Here is a 22462-nt window from a genome sequence, read left to right on the forward strand (position 1 = left end):
ACCCCTCAGGAGTCATTAAGATTAGAAATGTATTGAAATCCAGTCTTATGTCTACGAACATTTGGACAAATTCAAATATTGTAATGAAACCAACTGGTCCAAGAAGAAGTTTAAAAATTCAAAAGTTGTTTTCAGGCGTTGCCTAGTATGTGAAATAATTCAGTCAGATGAATCTCTTCACAACAATAAAGCTTTCAGCTCTTTAACATCACTAAAATCAACAAATGGAAGAATTGAAGAAATATGGATGTTCAAACTTAGGCAAATGGTATATGTTACACAGTGTGTAAAGTGGTCACTTAAACCAGCCAATGACAGGTCATAAGCCCTGTAAATGCCTAGACTTCAATATTCCCTTATTCAAGGTATTCTCCATCCCTGTAATTTGTTAACATTATTTTAAACTGATATGAAATCGTTTAAGGCTTTTTAATGGTTACTTTTTGTTCATTTCAATTAAAACTATATTTGTCTTTATTTAATTTATTTATACTTAAAAAAATTAAAAGTAACCTTCTAAAAGTTAAAAATCATTTATTTTACTGAAAAGTGATAAAATTCAACTTTCGGGAATATTATTTTAAGTGTTTTTAGTGTATATTGTACGAGGTATATTCAAAAATTATAAAAAATTGTGTACAAATCTTCAAGGTCTAAAACTATTTATCTATTTTATTGGCACTCGTCATAGGGCGGCAGAAGCTTCTGTTTTCCCTTTTTCGCAAAAAGATGCCGCCCTCTTCATAAAAGGAGACGTTCATCATTTTGATGGTAGCCATGCACATTATCACGACTTTCAATGAACTGTCTCACCTATCTGCTAACCGTTGAATCACTTATCCCATGTTCTACAGATCTGTTGATGAATTTGGACTGGTTTAATGTTCTACACAAGGAAACGGATAACCGACCTTATCCCAGAAGCGGCGGGATTTTCAATTTTATTTGGCATGGCAAGCACCGCGAAGCATACACAACAGTCAGCTTACTTATACACAACTTCTTCTCGATAACTCGATAACAAAACTGCTATCACAGAGCTGTGAATTGAGAAAAACAATCTGAATTGTGCTAGAAATTATAAAGTCAGAGTATGCGGCTGGTATAGTTGTTTTAGTAACTGGATGATCTCTATATTACAATTGAAAATATCTTTGCAATCTTGTCTTTACACAGCAATATAGTAAAATAAACATCACAGTTTAGAAATTGCTCACATTTGTTTAATATCACAACGTATTGGAATATTATTTTTAAGCTAATTTGTGGTTGTAATTAGTATGAATTTTTGTTTTATTGTGATATAATGTTATGTATTATGAAATAATGTTATGTACTCAGAAAAAAGAGCTTTACATTGTGACAATAGCAACAATCTAAATGTACAATATTATCTAATTTAACCTCAAATAAAAAGGCTATAGATTTTACGGAAGCATAAAATATAAATAATAGTACTTAAAAAAATATCTCAAATAATATATAAACAACCAAAGTGACCTAGAAATTACAAATACATTTAATAGGAGTAATAATTAATCAATTTTTCAATAATATAATTTAATAATTTTGTTTTTAAAATGCTAATGTTGCTCTGTTAGAAATGTCTTAATAATAGATTTTATGTTTTGTTTTAAGACTCACATTTTTATTGAAATGTTATGTTAAATTGTATAACAAATAAATAAATTAATAAATGTGTTCAAATTCTGTGTTTTTTTATATTTCTGATAGAAATCATTTGAAAGGGCGTGAGACTGATCGTCCTAACCTTCATGTAATGGGTTATCAAGGAATGCCACAATCGGTGTTTTAATTCAGTGCCCTATGGATATTTCTTTCATATCATTATAATCAACCAATGTTAGTCTACTGCAGGACATAGGCCTCCCGCTGTCTCCTTTACTCCCAGTTCTGCGCTGTTCTCATTCATTTTCTACCGCAAACCTTCGAATATCATCCAACCATCTTATTGGGGGGCATCTTTGGGGCCTCGTATTCCTCAGTCTCCCCTTGAAAACACGCTATGTCCATCTATCATCAGATATTCGAGCAGCGTTGCCAACCTCCATCAACCAAAAAACCGGTAGATTTGTTATCAGCTTCACAAAAACTTCTAACAATTTCATAAAAAATAATTAAGACTGTTGGTGGTGATGAGCAACATGCTGCCAAAAACTGGTATTTAGGAAACAGTTTCACTTTAATGGGAAGGAGGATAGCCACGGTTTCACCGTGCTACTCTAAAAACAGTTTAAAAACTGTGGTGAGCGGCGAAAGGAGGGGTGGCCGCTGTTACATGTCATAAAAATTACCGATTGCTCAAACGATTTTGCCATTTTATAATGATTGTTTTTTTTAATCGCGCAATAATAAAAATAAAAAAAAAATAATAAGATAAAAACAATATTTTTTAAAGGTTAAAAATTATACTCAAAAGTTTTAAAAAATTTAAAAATATACTTAAAGTTTTATGTAAATAAAATATAATTACTTTTAGACAGGCAGATTACGCCATTTCAAATTTAGACTAAACTTAGGTATCTGGGATCTCAATAAAGACTTAGTTTCTTCCAAGTCGGTCCCTCGATACTGAGGATTGTGATCACCATGAACACTTCTTATTAGTCTGTTCCACTCCAGTCTGTCCATCGAACCAAAATTTGTTGTAATCATTTATAGATAATAAATTAAACACGAAAGTGGCAGAAACAAAATGTTAATTATTTGTTTTCGAAAAGAAATAAAAGCATTTTAAATCACAAACAGTTTTGTGACATTTTCCTTTATTTCTACGTAAAATTCTTCGTAGACTCAATAAAATAAAATAAAGTGTTCAGTAGACTCAAATCAGTGTTTGATTTCTAATATTATATGTTTAAATATGAAGTTCTACAATTTTGTAGATTTGTTTATTTAAACATCAAATCAATCAATAGGTATTAATTTACATAATGACTGAATGATTGTCTAATTTTTTTTACATTTTCAGTAAAAATACCTGTTTTTTTTTTGTAGTCCAGTCAGAAAAATATTTTTTCTGGTAAAACCTAACGCAAAATTATCTTATATTTGTGTTATGCTAATATATTGTTCGCGTTCTGGAAACATTACGAAGTCCTTACACGCATGCGCGCAGACGGGATGTCGTGCAGGGGGAGGGGGTCATTTGGCAAACAAAAACTTGGTTCTACTCACCTTCTGGTATATTATAATTCTATGGTCACAATGCTCAATTTCAGTTCTGCCATTTTTAATGTTACCATAAGAAAAAGCCAAGTTTTTGCTGTTTATATCAAACACAATATCAAGTCAGAATATTTTTTATTAATATCTACAACATACATTAAAGTTAAGTATAAAAAAATGAACATAAAATTTATATAGTCTATAGCAGGATACTAATTCTAAGAAATATATATACATACATACAACCTAAGGCGAATTTAGAATTTCGCATCTCAAAATGTTGAATGACTGCTGAAGTACAGAAAAAGGAATAGTCAAATAAAAAAATTAAAAAAATCTATTTATACAAAAAAATGTGAAAACATCAAACCGCTAAGTAATAATTATTACAAAAGTGTATTCAAAATATTTCATAATAAGCTAACAGTAAGTTCAGCCCTACGAGAAATTGTATATGAAGGGTAGGTGGAAGAAACATGCGTAGTCATGAAACCAATATTTTGAGAAAAACGATTTTTTAGTTTCAAAACCGTTTTAAACATTATCGATGAATGAAGTGCTTATCTTTTTTTTTCATATTTGTAATTAATTAACATTTTTGAATGACTAAAATAGTCGTTAAAATGATCAGCAAACTGTAGTCTGCAGATTAATATAAAAATAAACCATATTGTAGGGGAAAGAAACATTCTAGTATGCTTCATACGCGGAAGAAACCTTCAAAATCAATGTAATTTTAACATATTACAACAGAGATGAAGAACACCAGGTAATTTATCCATAAAGTATAGAAATTGAAAAAATAACATTTTCAGGCGTTGCCTAGTATGTAGGTGAAATAATTCAATTAGATGAATCTCACCCGCATAAATAAAGGTTTCAGCTCTTTAACTCCACAAACATCAACATATGAAAGAATTAAAGGAATATAGATGTTCGAATATTACACAGTGTGTAAAGTGGCCACTTAAACCAGCTATTGACAGGTCATAAGCCCTGTAGATGCCTAGACTTATATATTGCCGTTTCTTAAATGTTCTTCATCTCTGTTGTAATATGTTAATATATACAGCTCCCCAGGGAGTTGAATCCAGTCCTTGTCTACAAAAATTTGGACAAACTCGAAATATTGTTAATGTAATTTTAAACTAAATGACATCCCAAAAATTATTTTGGGTTCAGAGTTAGTTTTCGTCAAGTGCCTGGACAATATGAACGATATTAATAGCATCATCATCATCATCAGTGGCGCTGCAGCCCGTTGTGGACCCTAGCCTCCTCCAGAATTTGTCTCCATTCGTCCCTGCACCCCGCGGCTCTTCTCCAATTCGTCAGGCCAATCGCTCTCATGTCACTTTCCACATTATCCAGCCATCTTAATTTTAGTCTGCCTCTGCTTCGTCTGCCTTCCGGAGTGGTATAAATAATATTTTTTTGGGGTGCGGTTATCATTCATTCTGTGCACATGGCCCAACCATTGTAATCTTCTTATTTTGATGAATTGTGCAATGTTGGGTTCACCATACAGTGCCCCTAATTCATGATTAAACCGTCTCCTCCACACTCCGTTTTGGTTGACAGCACCAAATATCTTCTTAAGTATTTTTGTTTCGAATACTAATACCATATTTTCATCTCTTTTAGTCATAACCCAGCATTCGGCACCATATGTAATGACCGGTCTGAGGAGAGTTTTGTAAATAATGGTCTTAATTTTTCTCGTGAGCAATTTGGATCCCAGATGTTTAAACAAGCCATAATAACATCTGTTTGCTGCCGATAGCCGTGCTTTAATCTCGGTACTATAATTGCTATCATTGGTCATTACAGTACATTAATAGCAGATATACGGCGAAGTTATTATTTTGCCCTTCAGCTGAGTCACAGATGATGTGAAACTCACAAATAGAATTACAGTAATATGCATTTTTCAACACGCCCTGTTGAGATCCACCTGATCAGCGACTGACGACGCTTGTTTCTTAAAATTATAAGCAAACTTCGAATCTTTCTTTTCCATATCATACCGACTGCTCGCGTTTCTTCAACTTTGCCCAAAATTTTTAATACGTTTTGCCAATTATTGGGCGTATATTACGATATTTTGATAGGACACACGGGTGCATACAGTAAATACCTATAACTTTGCATATTTAGCTGTCCACCCTTCATATAAAAAATATATTCTTGAAAATGAATGGTACAAATAATAAAAAATTTTTGAATCAAACTAACTACTTTGATCAACATCACTCGTTCTTCCGAATTAACCAATGATAAGAGAGTTGTTATAGATTTCCGGTTAATGGTAAATCAACTGACCTATCAGCAGAACTCGTCGAGCTGAGGGGGAAGAGAACTTGAGACGACAACGCGGAGTAATTTCAAAATTACAAAACTTATGATATACAAATTCAAATTATTTTTTCGTGTTAAATTTTAGTATTTATGTAATAAATTATTGAAACATGTTTTTAAATAAAATACGAAAATATTGAAATCTTTTAAACGAAATCATTGAAAATATATATATTTATTTATACTTAGAAATTTTATTTTTACATAATTTTATTTTTTTAATTTACATACATTTTTCGTTTCCTCACATTATCGTTTCCCTCAGTTTTCCTCTTTTTTTTTTGCCCCTTGAAAAACGTAAAAAAAGGATTTTACTGTATATTTCAAATCGGTTAGTAATAAAGTTAAATAATCCATAGTAAAGTTTGAATTTTAAAATTCCCGCTTAAACAGGTGCTCTTGTGAAAATACATGCGCGACGTCACTCAATAAAAATGGGCTATGAATGAGGAGTATATATTATAGGAGTATAGAGGAGCAACCTCCATCAATATCCATAAATTCTTAAATCAGTTAACAAATTGAGTTTTCTAGGTAATTGTGCGGTGAGTAATTGGCGTTCTTTACCGAGGTTTCTGATCGTATTGCAGCATCCACCAGGATTGGTATGCCGACAGAAGCTGCAGTGCGTCCTAAAAAAATTACAGGAAACTCAATTAGCATCTGAACGGTCGAAACGAAAACCTCGAGTTTCGTTAAGTTAAAAAAAAAAAAAAAAACACGTTCATTCAAATCCTAATAAAAAAATAAATAAAATAAGGGTTTAGAAATTCCTATTTCTTCATCAATTTTTCCTTCTTAGGAAAAAGCATTTTAACCAAAAAAATATCTTATGTACAGTTTAGTTTACTATCCAGTTCCTCTTCTTCTTCTTGCGCCTCTGCTTCTTCATAAGGATCAATGATTTGAATATCCTTAATGTCGTGCTCATCTTTTATGTCCAACTCTTCCTCTTGGTCTAAGTCTTCGTGCTGGTCCAATCCCTCGTGCTGGTCTAATTCCTCTTGCTGGTCTAACTCCTCTTGTTGGTCCAACTCTTCATGCTGGTCTAATTCCTCTTGTTGATCTAAGTCCCCGTGCTGGTTTAATTCCTCTTGCTGGTTTAATTCCTCTTGCTGGTCCAATTCCTCTTGTTGGTCCAATTCCGCTTCCTCTTGCTGATCTAGCTCCCCCTGTTGGTCCAACTCTCCTTGCTGGTCTAATTCCTCTTGGTGATCTTCAGCCTGCTCCGCATACTCCTGATCGCCCTGCATGGTCTCCATCTGTATCTGGATACTGTCATCTATCTGAGCACTCTGTAAGCCAAGTAGCTCCTCGGTACAAACAGATGTCAGGTCAGATATGTTGATGTTAGTTGTCTGCAGCTGAAAAAAAAAGCATTTATTTGCAAAAATACTACAATAACCTCGTTTTTATGGTCCTCAATTTTACGTTTTCCCGCTCTTTAAGCCAGAATGTTTAGTTGAACATTGTATGCAAATTTTTCATACATTTTTCGCCCGCGCTACGAGCATGAGCTAATGGTTTTTTTATGTTTTTAGCAATTAGATGAAAAATATTATCACTTTTGCATATTTAAAGAGGAAAAATGAATATTACATTTTTCCAATTTAAAATCTTTAATTTTGTGCATGTGTAATAACTACACAGCACCGTAACACGTGGATGTTTTTTGGGACAGTAAGGGAAAGGTTAAAATGTAATGTAGATATGCGTTGTCTGGCTTGGAATGAGGTTTTGAAAAAAGTCCCTTATGCCAGCCATTTCCTTGAAATTTTCAACAACAATATGATTTTACTTACAAATTGTACTTTTTTGGATTCTTGCAACAGCAACTGTTGGTTGTAGACATCTTTATGGTGTACCTTGTTGTGGTATTTCAAATGGTGAGCTTTGGTAAAGCGTTTATTACACGGCTGGCATCTGGAAACATATTTTAATCATTTATAAATATTTTTAACAGAGGAGAGCTACAGTAAAACAGGGGCGAATTGTCCAAATAAGCACAGCTTACAATTATTAAGTCGAACTTGGTTATAATGATCACGGAAACAGCGAGATCTCGGATATAATGAGGAAACATTAGTTGACATTTTAGTTTGTGGTTTTCTCCATACATTTATTCACTTCGAGCTTGTTCTCGGACATACCGAGCGAAAACATTGTCAACAGTTGAGCAAAAACTTATCAATTGTTTAAAAACATCATTTTCGAAATAAAAATCCAGATGGGGGACTAATTTATTACCGATGCCGCTGGGCGTTGGGATCAGTTTACGTTTATGATACTATGTAAGTGTCTAAGTACCTAATTGGTGTTTTCGCCGACAGCATTGACAAAGTATCACACATATGGTTGAAATTATTATTTAAAGAGCACATTATAAAAATATCTAACAAAGCTGTAAAATTATTTGGATTTGTACTTAGAACCGAAAATGATTTTAATAATATAAACACATTAAAATATCTCCAATATGGTCACCTTACCAAATCACTTTCTCAGATTCTATTGAGAAAATTCAGAATAAGTTTCTTAGACGTATTAATTTTAACATGGGTTTTTCTAGTAATCAATTAAATTATAACAAAATTCTAGACTCTCTTAAATTAACTAAATTGCAAGAACGAAAAACATCGACCGATCTTACGACTTTATATAAAATAATAAAACCAATGTTTGATACCCCTGATCTACTGAAATTGATTACTACTAACAAGCAGAAGTGTTTCAATTTTTTAAAAAGTTTCAATTATTTGTATAATAGAACATAGCGCGAAAAGTGTTCAACATTGTGAAAAAATACAAATGTTTATTTTTCCGAATTTGAAATTTAGAAACTGGTATGTTTGTAAGCATTTATTATAATTTTCAATAGTGACAATATGCAATGGCGATTGGTTTTTAAATCTTTCTCTAGTATAACGAGTAATGCTTATAACAAGCAAATTCAGTCGGTCCCGTCTTCCTCGTAATAACTAAGTTTGACTGGATTTGACTTTCGATGTTTATGGGAGAATAAGTAAAATAATTGCTCTTTATTATAAAACAAATTCTGCTTTACTTTAAATTTTATTTCACCGTAACATTCTGCTTCACTTTGAACGCCGATATTTTTTCAATTCTTCCACCTGTTGATTTTATAAGTGCTATTGTTAACATTTAAACTCGTTTAACAGTATTTACAGCAGGACTATGTAGAACACATTCATTGAGGTTTATTTATTAAATTTATGAGATAATACTCACGCATATTTCTTTTCTCCCGTGTGTGTGAGCATATGGTTGGACAGTACGTAGGAGTATGTGAAGCTTTTACCGCACAGGGAACATTGGTACGGCCTCTCTCCCATATGCAATCTGGAATTTTCAACAGGCATTTATGCGAGCTATAATAGCAATGAAATAATTAGCACAAGTATTTTAAATTCAAAATGAAATATGAAACATGCTAATAAATTTTAATCCATCTACATATATAGCGGGGGCATGCAGTGAGGTTTTTGATCAGGGAAGCAATTAACATAATACAGCTATAGAAAAAATCCCGAAATTACATTTTCAAGAGACCGAAAAAAAAATGCAAACGGAAGGCAAAGAATTTTTTTCAGTAAACTTTTTCTTTTTTTTATTAAAAAAGTTATGGAGCGAACGTGTAAACCATTTTTTTATTGCAACTATTTTTAATATCATTGTCATAAATAATAAATGTCCATATTAACACAATAAATGTTTATTAAAATGAAAACTTAACTACGAAAATGGCAGCAATAAATGTCCATAAAATAGTTTAAACTGTTTTTAAAATTAAAATGCTGCCACAAGATTTATTATGCTCAGCTAAAAATAAATTTAAAATTCATGCAAGAGTGGCTTTTAAAAATGGGAAAGAGCCAGTTGGAGCAGCAATTAAGAGTTGTTTGTGTGTGGTTCATTTTTTTTTTGTCAGTGTGACGTATTTTAAAAAATGTCAAATTTCATATACAGTAAAACCTCATTTTTAACGTTCCTCAATTTTACGTTTTCCCGCTTTTTATGCTGAAATGTTTAGGTCCCATTTTTTTCCATACATTCTCATTCAAATATTCCCCTAATTAACGTTTTTCAAAACCCCATTTCACACTAGAAAATAGCCTATTTCACACATATCATCTTAATCTAAATGGCACAGAAAAATTATGGTGGATTGACATTTATTAGATTCGTTAGGACCTATTTAAATTTGATAATATTTAAATTTTTGGTTTTATTCTTATAAAACTCCATAGTTAATGACTTTAATAAAAATATCAATAAAAATGCCTCGGTTAATATATATTAATATATTGTCATAAAATAATAAAGGCGAATACATTATTGACTAATTTGTTATCATTTTTTTTATGTGTCTTCTTGCTATCTTACCTCTCGTGTTTCTGTCGGCTGCCAAAGTCTCCGAAGAAGCGATCGCAGATACGACACTTGTACGGCTTCACTCCCGTGTGTCTCATCATATGTCTGCGTAGTTCCATGTTCAGGACGCACGAGTAGCCGCAAATACTGAAAAAACAAAAATCAAACATAAAACGATGGATTAAAAGTACTAGCACATTGGAAGAACGACGGAAGAGAGACTTGATAGAAACTTATAAGCTACTAAATGATTACTATGGCTGGCCCCTGCATCAATTAAATCCCAACACCAATTTACAGGGTCATAACTAGAAGCTTCATCGTCCCCAATTCGCATATATCGCGATAAAGGGATTCGCTCATTGAATCGATTATTCTCACGGAGTGCGTGTCTGGGGTCTCACCTTCAGTCTCATCTGGGTAAAATTTATGATATTCATAATCCGTGAGGCAAAACATATGGGCGAAGGTGTATATTTTAAATTATGTCCTGCCGGTAAAACAACTTTGTAACTACAAATTGATTGAAGATCACTTTGTTGATCCGGAATATTAAAAAAGAGGTTTGCACACTCACAACACTAGATTTATTTATTTCTACTTTTAAAATTTTGTATTATTTTATTTTTTAGTATTGAGAAAGTCCCGTGCCGAGGGAAACATTTAAAAATAAGTATAATGAAACACGCCTTAAATTAGATTAAAAACTAAGAGTTCCCTGGTCGTTCTGCGAATTACAAATTACTTCAGAGAATGAACATTAAATGAGTTATTTCGAGGTTGTTCAATGATCTCCCACAAACCGTCGTTAACATGGAAGATCTTCAATTGAAAAAAAAGAACATAAGAAATATCTGCTTAATACATTATTTTCAGTCAACAGTTCTACATACATATTAATAGTAAACAAACAGATATAGTGTATAAACTCATAACTAATAACAGATTTCCACATAGTATACAAAGTTTATTATATAAATAAAACACGAGTGATACTTTAATCCACAAATTTTTGGATTAAAGTATCACTCGTGTTTTATTTATATAATAAATTACAATGAACTTCCATCAAGAATTTTCACTTACAAACTTAAATGTTTTGTATACAAAGTTAGTAAAGAAAATATATTACATATCAAATAAATACATATAAAAATATTTATTATTTTCATGTACTCAATAATCAAAGAATTTTTACATATTTATTTTAAGAACATTAAGTTACTGTAAATTGTGCGGGATTAGGACAAGAATGCTTGAAGAGAGGATAAGGAGGGGAAGGGAGATTTACATATTTATTATTATAATGTCTACTAAGTTACATAATGCATTTTTAGTGTAAATTTTAAATCTGACAGAGTGATGATTGCGACAGAGTGTGTAATCTATATTATAGTGACTGTTAAAAGGTAATGACTAAATATAATATAAAAGTGTGTAAAATAAACCTGTCCTAAAAAATTGTGCACCACCAAAAAGTCTTCGGACTTAGTCGGTAACTAATTATAATATGTTTCTAAAATTACCAAATAAACGCTGTTATGCAGCACTGAAACTGAAAAAAAAAAACGTACCTGCAGACAAACGGTTTGATTCCTAAATGTCTTCTAATGTGTGCTTGTAATGAAGCATTTGATCTGAAGGATGACCCACACTGGTCACATGTGTGTCTGTAAAAAATAGAATATATTATGAATTTCCATGTACCTTATTATAAAAAGTAAACAGGAATTTAGCAAAGAATTTTCAATAAATTTATTAATTAACCCTTTCAAAACATTTGCCATTTGCGACGATACATTGATGCCAACGCTGAATCCAATTCTCTATGCATTTTTCATAGGCCTGCAAAGGTATGGCCTTTAGCTCTCGCAGCGAATTCACTTTTATGGCATCAATCGTCTCAAAGCGCGTTTCTCTTAATGACAATTTTAGTCTTGGGAAAAGAAAAAAATCCGACGGGGCCTAGTCTAGAGAATACGGCGCTTGGCTGATGACATAAGTCGAATTTTTGGCCAAAAACTACAATACTTCTAAAATGAGAATTTTCAGTTGAAATTGAATTTTTTTTTTCATCCAAAAATATATTGAAATAGAGTAGTCAATGATAAGAGGGAGATGTAACATTGAACAGATATCACCAAACAATGTATTCCAATTTTTTAAAATATGGAGTAAAAAAAGAACATTCTTTCAATGTTAGATTTGATTCCCGCAATGTTTAAGACACAAAAAACTGCCTCCTGAAAAGTAAGGCATTTTGGCTTATGTGATTGTTTCCCCATAGATATTATAAGTGGTTAACAATGTCGTTTTGAAGGCAACCAGAATCAATGGTTTGAGGTTTCCGGTCGTTAGTGCCGTGTTGCGTCTGTGTTGGCAGGCCTGGCAGTTGGAGTTTAATGTGTCCAGTGTTGCAAATGCCCATAGTATATTTGTTTTACCAATTTTTCGTCATCTAATAATCATCTATCATAAGGATCTTGTTCATATTTTTTATTTATTAATATTTTTCTCTTACAAACTATAATTAATAACAAAAATAATGTGTCCTCGCTGGGGTTACCCGCGCCGAGGACACTTAACAATATACTTTTTTGAAATGTTTTTACATTAGAGAATAAACAAAGAAGACTAACTTAATAAAAAAATATTCAAAGTTTTAAAAACAAGGTGTGTATGTACATCTATATTATTTATATTACAAAACGCACAATGAAAATAACAAAAACCTAACATAAGCTATACACTTGTGGAGAGGTTGATTCAATATTGGTTTGGGCGAATGAGACAATCCATTTTACGTCTACCTAGCTCCATTATCTATTTTTTTATAGCCTTGAGTGTAAAGGAGCTTACATTTTTTCATAGTAGTATTTCTTCTTAGGATATTTTTTCCGTTCTCTCGGCTCCGGGTTCAGAACACCGTCGGCCACTGGCTCCGAGCTCGCCAGGATAGTCTCCTTCAGCAGAACATCCTCCTCTTCATTCTGCTCTCCGTCTAAAACCTCCGACTTCAAGGTGTACTGTTTGCGGGGACGACCGCGACGCCCAAACTGCAAACGAAATTACATTGAGAGAAATCAGGAATGGTTAGAGGGACAGGAAAATATATATACACGACACCTCGCCGTGTGTATAGTTGAACTGTAGATAGGGGTGGCTCTGTAGCTGCTGTAGACCGGCTATCTCGGATGAGATAGATTTCTCTGGCTGGGTCGGCGGTGATATCCTCCAAGAAGGGCAGGCGGCGAAGAGGGCGTAATTCCAATAAAACACGCTTAGTCTTGATTTATACACAAAAAACACACAGGTTCTATTAAATTATTTGCACCGTGTCGCTGTCGGACAGGGTACGGGACAGCATACATAAGCGGATTGACTCGTAGAACGCTCTCATTGGCTGGACATTTTTATATTTTATTTTTACATCAGTACTTTAAAGTCAAATAACACCTTTGGTATACATTTTACATAAAAATGAAGTATGTAGGCATCATACCCGTGTCCCAATTAATACATAAATAATGCGGGAAAAGATCCTACATACTGATTAAAAAGGTGACACACGTTTTAGTGGGATTTAGTGAGGCCAAGTACCTCATACATATTTATGGCTAGAGTCTCGATATTCTAACGTCTGCCCCCGTGACATAATTAACTGTCTTTATTAAAGGGGCAGCTTATTAGATTACAAAATCGAGACTACTAGCTGAAATAAGCAAGAAAAAACTAACATATAGAAAAGTTTGTAAAAACGCTGCTCTGATTGAAGCGCCGCGTGTAGCCTTAGCGACAATTCGCAAAGCTTCAGCTGCCATCGGAATCTAATGATTTCTCTGCGCTCAGTCGAACATTTTTTCTCGTGAAAAACCACCTCCGTCTATAAGCCCTAACAAGAGCCGCTAGGTTTGAAGATGTTTTAAATGATCGGCACTTGCCGCTGCATTCCGCCTTTTTTGCCATACGAGCGGCGATGTCCAATACAATATATGTGTGGAAAAAAACACCAGTCTTTTTGCATATCAGCAAAACGTAAAATAAATCAATTTTCAAGGATAAAGTTAGGCTAAATGCGTAAAACTATCTACGATAGGTGCACATATGTTCCGATCCGCACATCATGTAAAACTGATCAACGATGGTGTCAGTAGTGTAATGGGCAAGACGCTCCGAAAGGCTCCGGGTTTTTATGTTCTCACCGGGAATCTTCCAGGAAAGAAACACAAAACAATGCCATAGTTCTTGTATATTTAATAGAACATTAAAAATAATTGAGTTATGAATGTAGCTAAAGAATTATTATTTTTTTCATTATTAAATAATATTTTTTGAGTGCCACTCTCCACTCACTGATTTGACTTATTTGACTTTAAAAACAAATAAAATGTCAACAATGTTTTGAGTATGTCCAAATGCTTGCAGACTGGCTGGATTTTCTCCCTAGGGAGTTGTTCATATTAAAATTTGTCGCAACAGAGAGGGAAAACGTTTTTGAGAAGGGGAATATGGTAGTCTAGGCATTTACAGGGCTTATGACCTGTCATTGGCTGGTTTAAGTGGCCACTTTACGCACTGTGTAACATGAATCTCACCCACTTGATAGAAGTTTAAGCTCTTTTACTTCACAAAAAACAACAAAGGGAAGAGTTAAGGAAATCAGGATGTTCAAACAAAGGCAGAATGGTGAATGTTAAACCAGTCAATGACAGTTCATAAGCCCTATAAACGCCTAGACTCCCATATTCCCCTACTCAAAAATGTTTTCCCTCTCTGTTGCAACAAATTTAAAAATAAAATTGTCTTTTGTATAATTTGCAAAATGATCTATTGAACATACGAGAACTGGGGCAGTGGAAAACTGAATGTGATTTTTCTTAAGTCGGTGTTCTGTAATTACGCCTTCTGGCCTGTTGCGGTGGAAAATAAAAAATCATTAACCAACAAAATACATGGGTTCTTATGATCTGATAAAATCAAGAAAGGAGTGCTGCGTTGGTTCGGATATGTAGGGCATGTGGACTGTGAAAGAACGGCTTAAAAGATTTACGATGAAAATATTGGTGGATGTAGAAAGCGAGAGAGATTGCAAAAGACATAGCATGACCAAACCCAAAAAATACTTGAAGATGAACATGTCAAAAGTCAGAAAATCGGCATGCGTGTAAAGACAATCGCGTGGAGTTCTATCCTCTCTGCCTACTGCTACAGAGAAATAGCACGGCAGTTTTGTTTGTTTCAATAAAAATAGAAAATAATCAAGATTTTTATTTCTAAAACAACAAAAATAATGTTTACCTATAAATACATCTTAATTTTCCTAACTGCACCCAGTGGTGCATAGGGTACTTCGATCGCATTGTATCTAGATCATTTCTGTTACATGAAAGTGATCCGTCTTACGCTTCAGGTGCCAAATTTTGCAGTGTATAACTATCTATAAAATCAATATGTTGCATCCACTCTGCAAGGAATTGAACCCAGGATCTCAAGCATGATAGACGAACGCGCCAACCACAACCGAATGAGTGTAGCCATCGAGTCGAAAACAATCATATAGGGTTCTGGTTCTATTTTACACACAGAACTGTATTCTTTATCCATATGGACGAAGAAAAGAAAAAACACGAATACATAATTTTTTTCATTTTCCTCTCTTTAAATAAATTTAATAAATATCAACCTTAACGCTCTTGAGAAGATGCATTATGGAACCATCTTTAGGGTCCACAGTTAGTTCCATGGTAGTTCTGTCGGAGTCTTCTTCATTCCCCGGTACATAGTCAGGGTCTGTCATGTAATCTACCACTGAAAATTAAAAAGCACAATTAACCTCTAAAACTGCACAATTTGTCAATTGGCAATTCAAGCAGTGAACTCGGAAGCTTTTTTTAAATTATTATTTTTTTTATTTATTTACAATTTTAAAAAAACCCGTTAGGGTTACATTAGAAATTTAATATTGTCTAGTCATTTTATGTCTCGTCTAGTCTAGTTAGTTCAGTCATTATGTGCTTTTTCAGATTGATTTTAAATTTGTCTCCATTAAAAGTTTTCAAGTAGTGAGGTAGGTCGTTGTAGTGTTTAAGTCCATTATGTAGTATTTTTGACTGTCCTGTGTTTGTCTTTGCTTTTTCAATATGATAGTGTTGTTGTTGTCTGGTGTTATATTTGTTTATGTCAGCATTTTTGACTAATATTATGTCGTCGTCTTGTATGTTTCCCAGTGTTATTTTGTGCACAATTTTTAAGGTCTCAGTTTTAGTCAAGTAGTTTATGTCAAACTGGTGTGTTTTTTTGTACAGTTCAGTCGTAGAGTCGTAGTTAGTTTATAGCGCTGACTTCATAATAAATAATAAGAACATTTAGCCTCCCTGAGTACACATATACAAGACCAACCTGCCAACCACAGATGAATAATATTACTTGAGACATTAATTTTTTTCTAGTATCAAATGAAATTTTTCAATGAAAGTTTCTATCACCAAATTGGCCCGAATATAACAAGACCTCGAACATAATGCGACCTGTATATTTGGAGCACAAATGAAAGGGAAAATGCAAATATAAAACAAAAATTAATTAGGTAAATTGTATTATAAAAAACACAATTTTTTAATTCAGCCATGTTTGGATTATAATCAGCGTCGCTTAAAAAGTCACCTCTTCTGCCCCCAGATCTCAACCCAACTAACACACACCTAAACTCTCCATTAATTTATTTTTTTAAATAACGATATCGACGCTGGAAAAGAAAAAGTTACCGAGCGACATGCGCCAATTAAAGTTTTTGTTTTAATTAATAAAAAGTCTCAGACATATGTATTATTTTGGCGTCATTCCTACATACTTAAAATTAAAATACGATATTCTTTATTAATGTAAAAAAAAGAAAACTTTGATTAGCTTTTATGTAAAGTTAAGTTCCTACGTGTCGCTTGGTGACTTTTCCTTTCGAGCGTCGATATATATGTGTTCTTTTGAGACCCCTGAAACATTATATATAAACAATCATAATTACTATCTATATTGGTTCAACGTATATAGTTATACATAGGAAATAATTACTACTGGCATTACAGCAATACCCAATGAACTGAAAATTAATCTGTTTATATATATTTTAAATTAAATTAATTTATAATAACGTATACAACATACATAATGTGATGTAAGATTTATAACTTAATATGTATCTCATATTTGTATTTATAAGTTGTACAGATTGCGTAAACGCTACAGTGTGTAAATTATCACTTAAACCGGCAAACGACAGGTTATAAGCCTTGCAAATGTCTAGACTTCCATATTCAGTTGTAAAAAATGTTCTGTCTCCGTAGTAATACATATATGTACGACAATCTTGATGACTTCCTAGGGGGTAAATTCCAGTTTTTGTTTACAAATATTTGGACTTCAATTAAAATATTATTGATTTATTTTATAAATAAAAGACGAGTGATACTTTAATCCACAAATTTGGAATATCCAGTGACCGGTTTCATCGCTTTCGCGTCTTCGTCTTTGATTTATATAATAAATTACAATGAACTTCCATCAAAAATTTTCACTAGCAACCTTAAATATTATTGATTGATTATACTTACTTTCTCCATCGTCAATCGGACTCTCAGGTCTTCTCTGGACATCAACTGGTTCTTGCTTCATTTTCATAACCACATTGGTTGTATTATCTCTACGTGTGTACGGTGATGTTGCTAAAAAAAAAATACATATTACATAATTGATTTGACGGCTAAAAAGCTCGAGTTCTGCGAAGAATCTGATTTGTACCTATTAAAATATCTGACGGTGAGTCGATTGATTTTCGAGAGACAACATAATTTATTTTCAACTGATGTCATAAACTCTTAAGACTGTGCTTAAAAAAATTCCTCTTGAGACGGTGATGTAACGTCGTGTTACATTAAGAAAAATACAACATATTTTCTCTCTCACCCACTCCAATAAAGGTTTCAGCTGTTGAACTTCACAAAAATAAACAGATGGAAGAATTTGAGAAATATTAATGTTCAAACATAATAAATCATGTTGGAAAAAGTACAGATGTAAATATTGTGTTGTAATAATTGTATTAGACTATGTAAATCATAGAACTAAATAAAATAAAAAATAAAAAAACAGGCAAAATGGTGAATGTTACACAGATTGTAAAGTGGCCGCTTAGGCCCGGTTGTTTGATTGTTAATAAAAGTAGAATTTCACTATAGTTTAATTTACCGATGATTTCGGTTTTACTATCGTCCTACTATCAGTGCGTTTTTTTTTACCCGCGTTTTTACTTTAGTAAAATGTAACCGCTAGTTTTTCGATTCTAAACCTCAAAAATTAAATATTATTATTTATTAATTTGTTACGCATGGTTACACTGTGGAATGTGACTTTGCAAACGTCAAAACAGCAAACAAATTAAACCATGTGACAACATGGCATGGGTAAATGCAACAAAATAACATCGGTAAAAAGAATCTAATAATAATAATAAACATTTTACAATGTAATGTAAAAACCGAGTTACAATAACAATATTATAATATCTTATTTGAAAACAAGAATGATAAGAAAAATTGAATGACAATTAAAATACTGTCAATCCAACAAGAGAGCAAATTTTAGCTCTGGAATATTATAATGTAGGTGTATAATATCATATTTATTGTATTCTTTGTTTTATAATTATAATTTATAAAAATATCTAAAACATTATTTAAAACTAAGTTTTGACTGCCACAAAATTGTCCATCCGAGGTTTGGTGGAATAATACTGCCAAATTGTTTTCAAAATGTTTTTGTTTTCTTAACATACCTAAAAAATTTAATCATCAAAAGAAGCCTCCGATTTATATTGATCATAATAAGCGTAATCCATTCCGTATTCGTAAATAAAAGCAATACTGAAAGACGTGAGCAAACGACGACAACCAGGAAACGTCAAATAATGACGCCATCTTAATTATTCTACTATAGTAAAACGTTTTGCCCGCTAACATTGGCAGGTTCAATTTTTAACTAATGGTTAAAAACTTTTACTATGCACCGTTAGTTTATTTGTCTATCATTGACTATTACTACAGATTTTTTACTGATACTAACAATCAAACAACCGGGCCTTACACCAGCCAATGGCTAAACTTCCATTTTCCCTTCTTATAAATGTTTTCCATTTCTGTAATATTATCATGTATCAAATTCTTAACTATCCTAAATGCCAAAACATAAAATGTGTACAGGAGAGCAATTTTTTGGACTTCACAAACGGTACAGTCCAGAATGTTGTAAACGCTATGTTATTGTAAAAAAAAATCTAAAGTTGGTGGTATAATTATCGGGCTATATAATTTTCCTTACGTATGTGTCCCGTCTCATCGGGGTACTTGCGTGGGCGCCCCCTCTTCCTCTTCAAGGGCTGCTCTATTATGGGCCACTTCACATCTGCGTCGTCCTCGACTGGTATTTCGTATTGCAGATAAACTCCATTCTCTTGTTTTATGGTTATCACTTCCATACCTGAAATTTTATAGTATTAATACACACGCTGAACCACGACTACATACCCCGGATAAATCGAGAATTTATCATTTCTCTTCTAAAGTAGGCAGTATTACAAGTTACACAAAGGCACAGAATACCTTTGGAGACTCTTAAGGCGTTTTAACAATTTGTTGCACTAGATCATCTATCGCTTGAATGAACATCAAATGCATGTTAAATATGTTTTGTCGAGAATCAAACCAAGGACCTAAATGGATAGTAGCTAAATGCACTACCCAACTACACCAGTAGCTCAATCACAAATAACTATTGGCGTGCTAATAAGCGACGTGATAACAATTTCTCACCATGGCTGTTTATCGTATTCGCGATCACAATGGAACATCCGTGAACACCTAATATTAAATGTCAAAATATTTACGTTTTGCGACGTATAATCCCGCTGCGCCATCACATATTTGAATTTCACCAGTGTAAATATGGAAAATATTCCAGAACTGCTATTTTTATTCATTTATTTATTATTTACCACACTATTTATTGCATTTAGCCGGCGGTTGGCGAGCCGAATGTCAAGAAAAGCAGTCGCCAGAGTAATTGTAATTTAATTTTCCCTTTTTTGTATTAGATACTCCTTACTATTTGGAAAGCGCAATATATTGTATTATTTTTTGTAATAAATGCCGATTTTTCGCCAGTGAACTGTATTTATTTACGAGGAAAACAAAAAACAAACTGAATGTTGACTTAGAGATAACACAAGCGTTGACTTATGAGCGCAATAACTTAAGCATGTTCATTATTGTTCATTGTGATTGTTCAAATACTTAGCATTAGCACGTTTTTGAGCACGTCTATAGTTATTTGTGATTAAACTAATGGAGGCATAGATTAAGCTCGAGTAAATCAATAGCAACAATATAAAGAAAATATTATGCAATAACTAAAGGGTTTAGAAATCAACAAAATACATAGTTTGTTACTGTTGTTAGTAAATTTGAATACTAAACAGAGAAAGAGATGTTTATTTACTGATATTTTGTTTCCCATATATTAAATTCATGGGGAAATATTTTGAATTAGTAATTATATGTAAGGAATAAAATACAGTTTACCTTTCTTCGATGGCGTTGAGGTTTCCGCATTGGATTTTTGAAATTCCTGGAGACATTCTCGCAAAGTATCGTGAGATGCTATGCATTGCTGTTTGAATTGATATGCAGACATCAGCCGATCCACGCATGTTAAGCAAATATTCGAGGGCAATGGCTCCGTTTCGGTCACCTAAACCACACAAAAAACAAATTCTCTCAGTTGCATAATTAAATACGCAAGTAATAAATTAATTAAACCTGAAAAGCCGGCACGGTAATTTTGCCTCCAAATATTTGACAGCCAAAATAACGAAATGTAGCAACCTAAAAAAAATCAAGGCGTGGGGTAGCCATGTACAAACATTTTCGGTATGGCATTTTGTAGGCACATTTTATTTTCACTCACCTGGATCGAACTGCAAAACATGTACTTGTCACTGAGCAACTCGTTATTTTCGTCGCAATCGAACAGAGACACCATATCGCCGCCTTGAAGGCACACCCGACATATCATTTCCCACTCCATTTTAATTTAGCGCATATTCCGCTGCCATAAGAAACGAAGTCATCAATTTTCGCCGAATAACCAAACATAAAATACCGACCAGGTCAAGTATTGCCAACCGTAAAATACGATCGGCGTCAGCCTAACGTTTCACAATGTGGCCACACTAGGGAAACGAAATGTTTGACGGTATCCGGTTTTCTAAGATAAAACTAAAGGCGCCTCGTGTTTTAGCAATTTCGATTATTTTTTATATTTTATATATTACTTTTGGATGGTTTTATATTTAATCAAAAACAATAAATCTGTATAAATAAAAACGTCATCATCATCATTTCATGTTCGCTCCCTATTTGGAGCATATGGTGTCCACAAAGAGCATCCAGGCATCTCTGTCAGCTGCTAGCTCATGTGCGTCCTCCCAAGTCAGGCTCGCGTCCCATAGCGCTGACATAAACTGCCGATGAACAGTCAGTCAGGGACGTCTAGGACGTCCCGAGAACCTGATGCCTTGTTAAGTACACAAGCGTGATGTTCTCAGCAGGCATCCTTGCAGTATATGGCCCGGCCAACCATATCACCTACGCTTGATGACAGCTGTCACCAGAGTTTGCTGCGTCCATTCTTTTATTACTTCATTCCTTACAAATTCAAATCTAAGACTTGTAATGTGAACTTGGGAAGTAATATTGAAATTTGCCAGACATTTTTCAACTAATGCATGGCTAGAGATGCAAGGTGGTAAAATTACACTGGTATTTTAGGGTAGTTTTCAGTAGAAAAATGAATATTACGTACTAATTTTTATTTTTTGAAGATATAAATACGAGTAGCTTTTTTTTGGACACGTTACATGACAGTGAAAACCAAGTTAAGATCCACCCGGTGGTTGTCGAGATTTATTGTAAGTATGGGATGTTCAAGGTCATTCGGTATGCAATTTTTTTCACTTTTTTTATGAAAAAGGTTATGATGTTTTAAAACTTAACAGGACCAGTGATCATAAGGCCTTAAGTAAAACCTAAAGTTTGTGACTTGAACGACCACCGCTCTTGCCACAATCTTGAAAATAACTGTTTTTTTGCGTATAAGTGCGTCCTTATAGATTTTATCGTTCTTGCTCTAACTAGTATGCTTTTTTTTCATCTATTTATATATTTAATTCTTTCACCGCTAAGCATAGATTACGTTTGTCGACACCCGTACGCGGCGGCATATTTTCAAGCGCTAAAAACCACGGATGAGATTTTTAAATCGTCTAGTTATAAGAGACAAAGGCATTTATCCGTATAGTTTATCATTTAGTTATCTTTCCAAATACTTGAACTTCAATCATCAAATAAATTTTTATATGTACACAAAGAAATTACATCAATAATCATTCAAATAAAAGTGTTCTAACCGATTTGTG

General features: G+C 33.3%; 1 protein-coding gene and 1 long non-coding RNA gene across 2 annotated transcripts in view; both read right to left on the bottom strand.

Moving 5' to 3' along the window:
- The window catches only part of LOC148279552 (uncharacterized), a 176889-nt gene that overhangs the window by 99131 nt on the left and 55296 nt on the right, over window positions 1-22462 (bottom strand). The window lies entirely within an intron of this gene.
- Window positions 5756-21210, bottom strand: LOC148279555 (uncharacterized). Its single transcript, XM_088229747.1, has 11 exons — window positions 20953-21210; window positions 20568-20736; window positions 19309-19467; window positions 17547-17657; window positions 15623-15747; window positions 12799-12995; window positions 11514-11609; window positions 9952-10086; window positions 8797-8907; window positions 7350-7470; window positions 5756-6911 (listed from the first exon to the last, which is right to left on the bottom strand). The coding sequence occupies exons 1-11, from the start codon at window positions 21070-21072 to the stop codon at window positions 6378-6380; spliced, it is 1878 nt and encodes a 625-aa protein (XP_088085873.1). The 5' UTR covers window positions 21073-21210; the 3' UTR covers window positions 5756-6377.

The sequence above is a fragment of the Micrasema longulum genome, unplaced genomic scaffold (assembly GCF_059751315.1).
Source record: "Micrasema longulum isolate JH-2025_06_02 unplaced genomic scaffold, ASM5975131v1 h1tg000702l, whole genome shotgun sequence".
Taxonomy (NCBI): Eukaryota; Metazoa; Arthropoda; class Insecta; order Trichoptera; family Brachycentridae; genus Micrasema; species Micrasema longulum.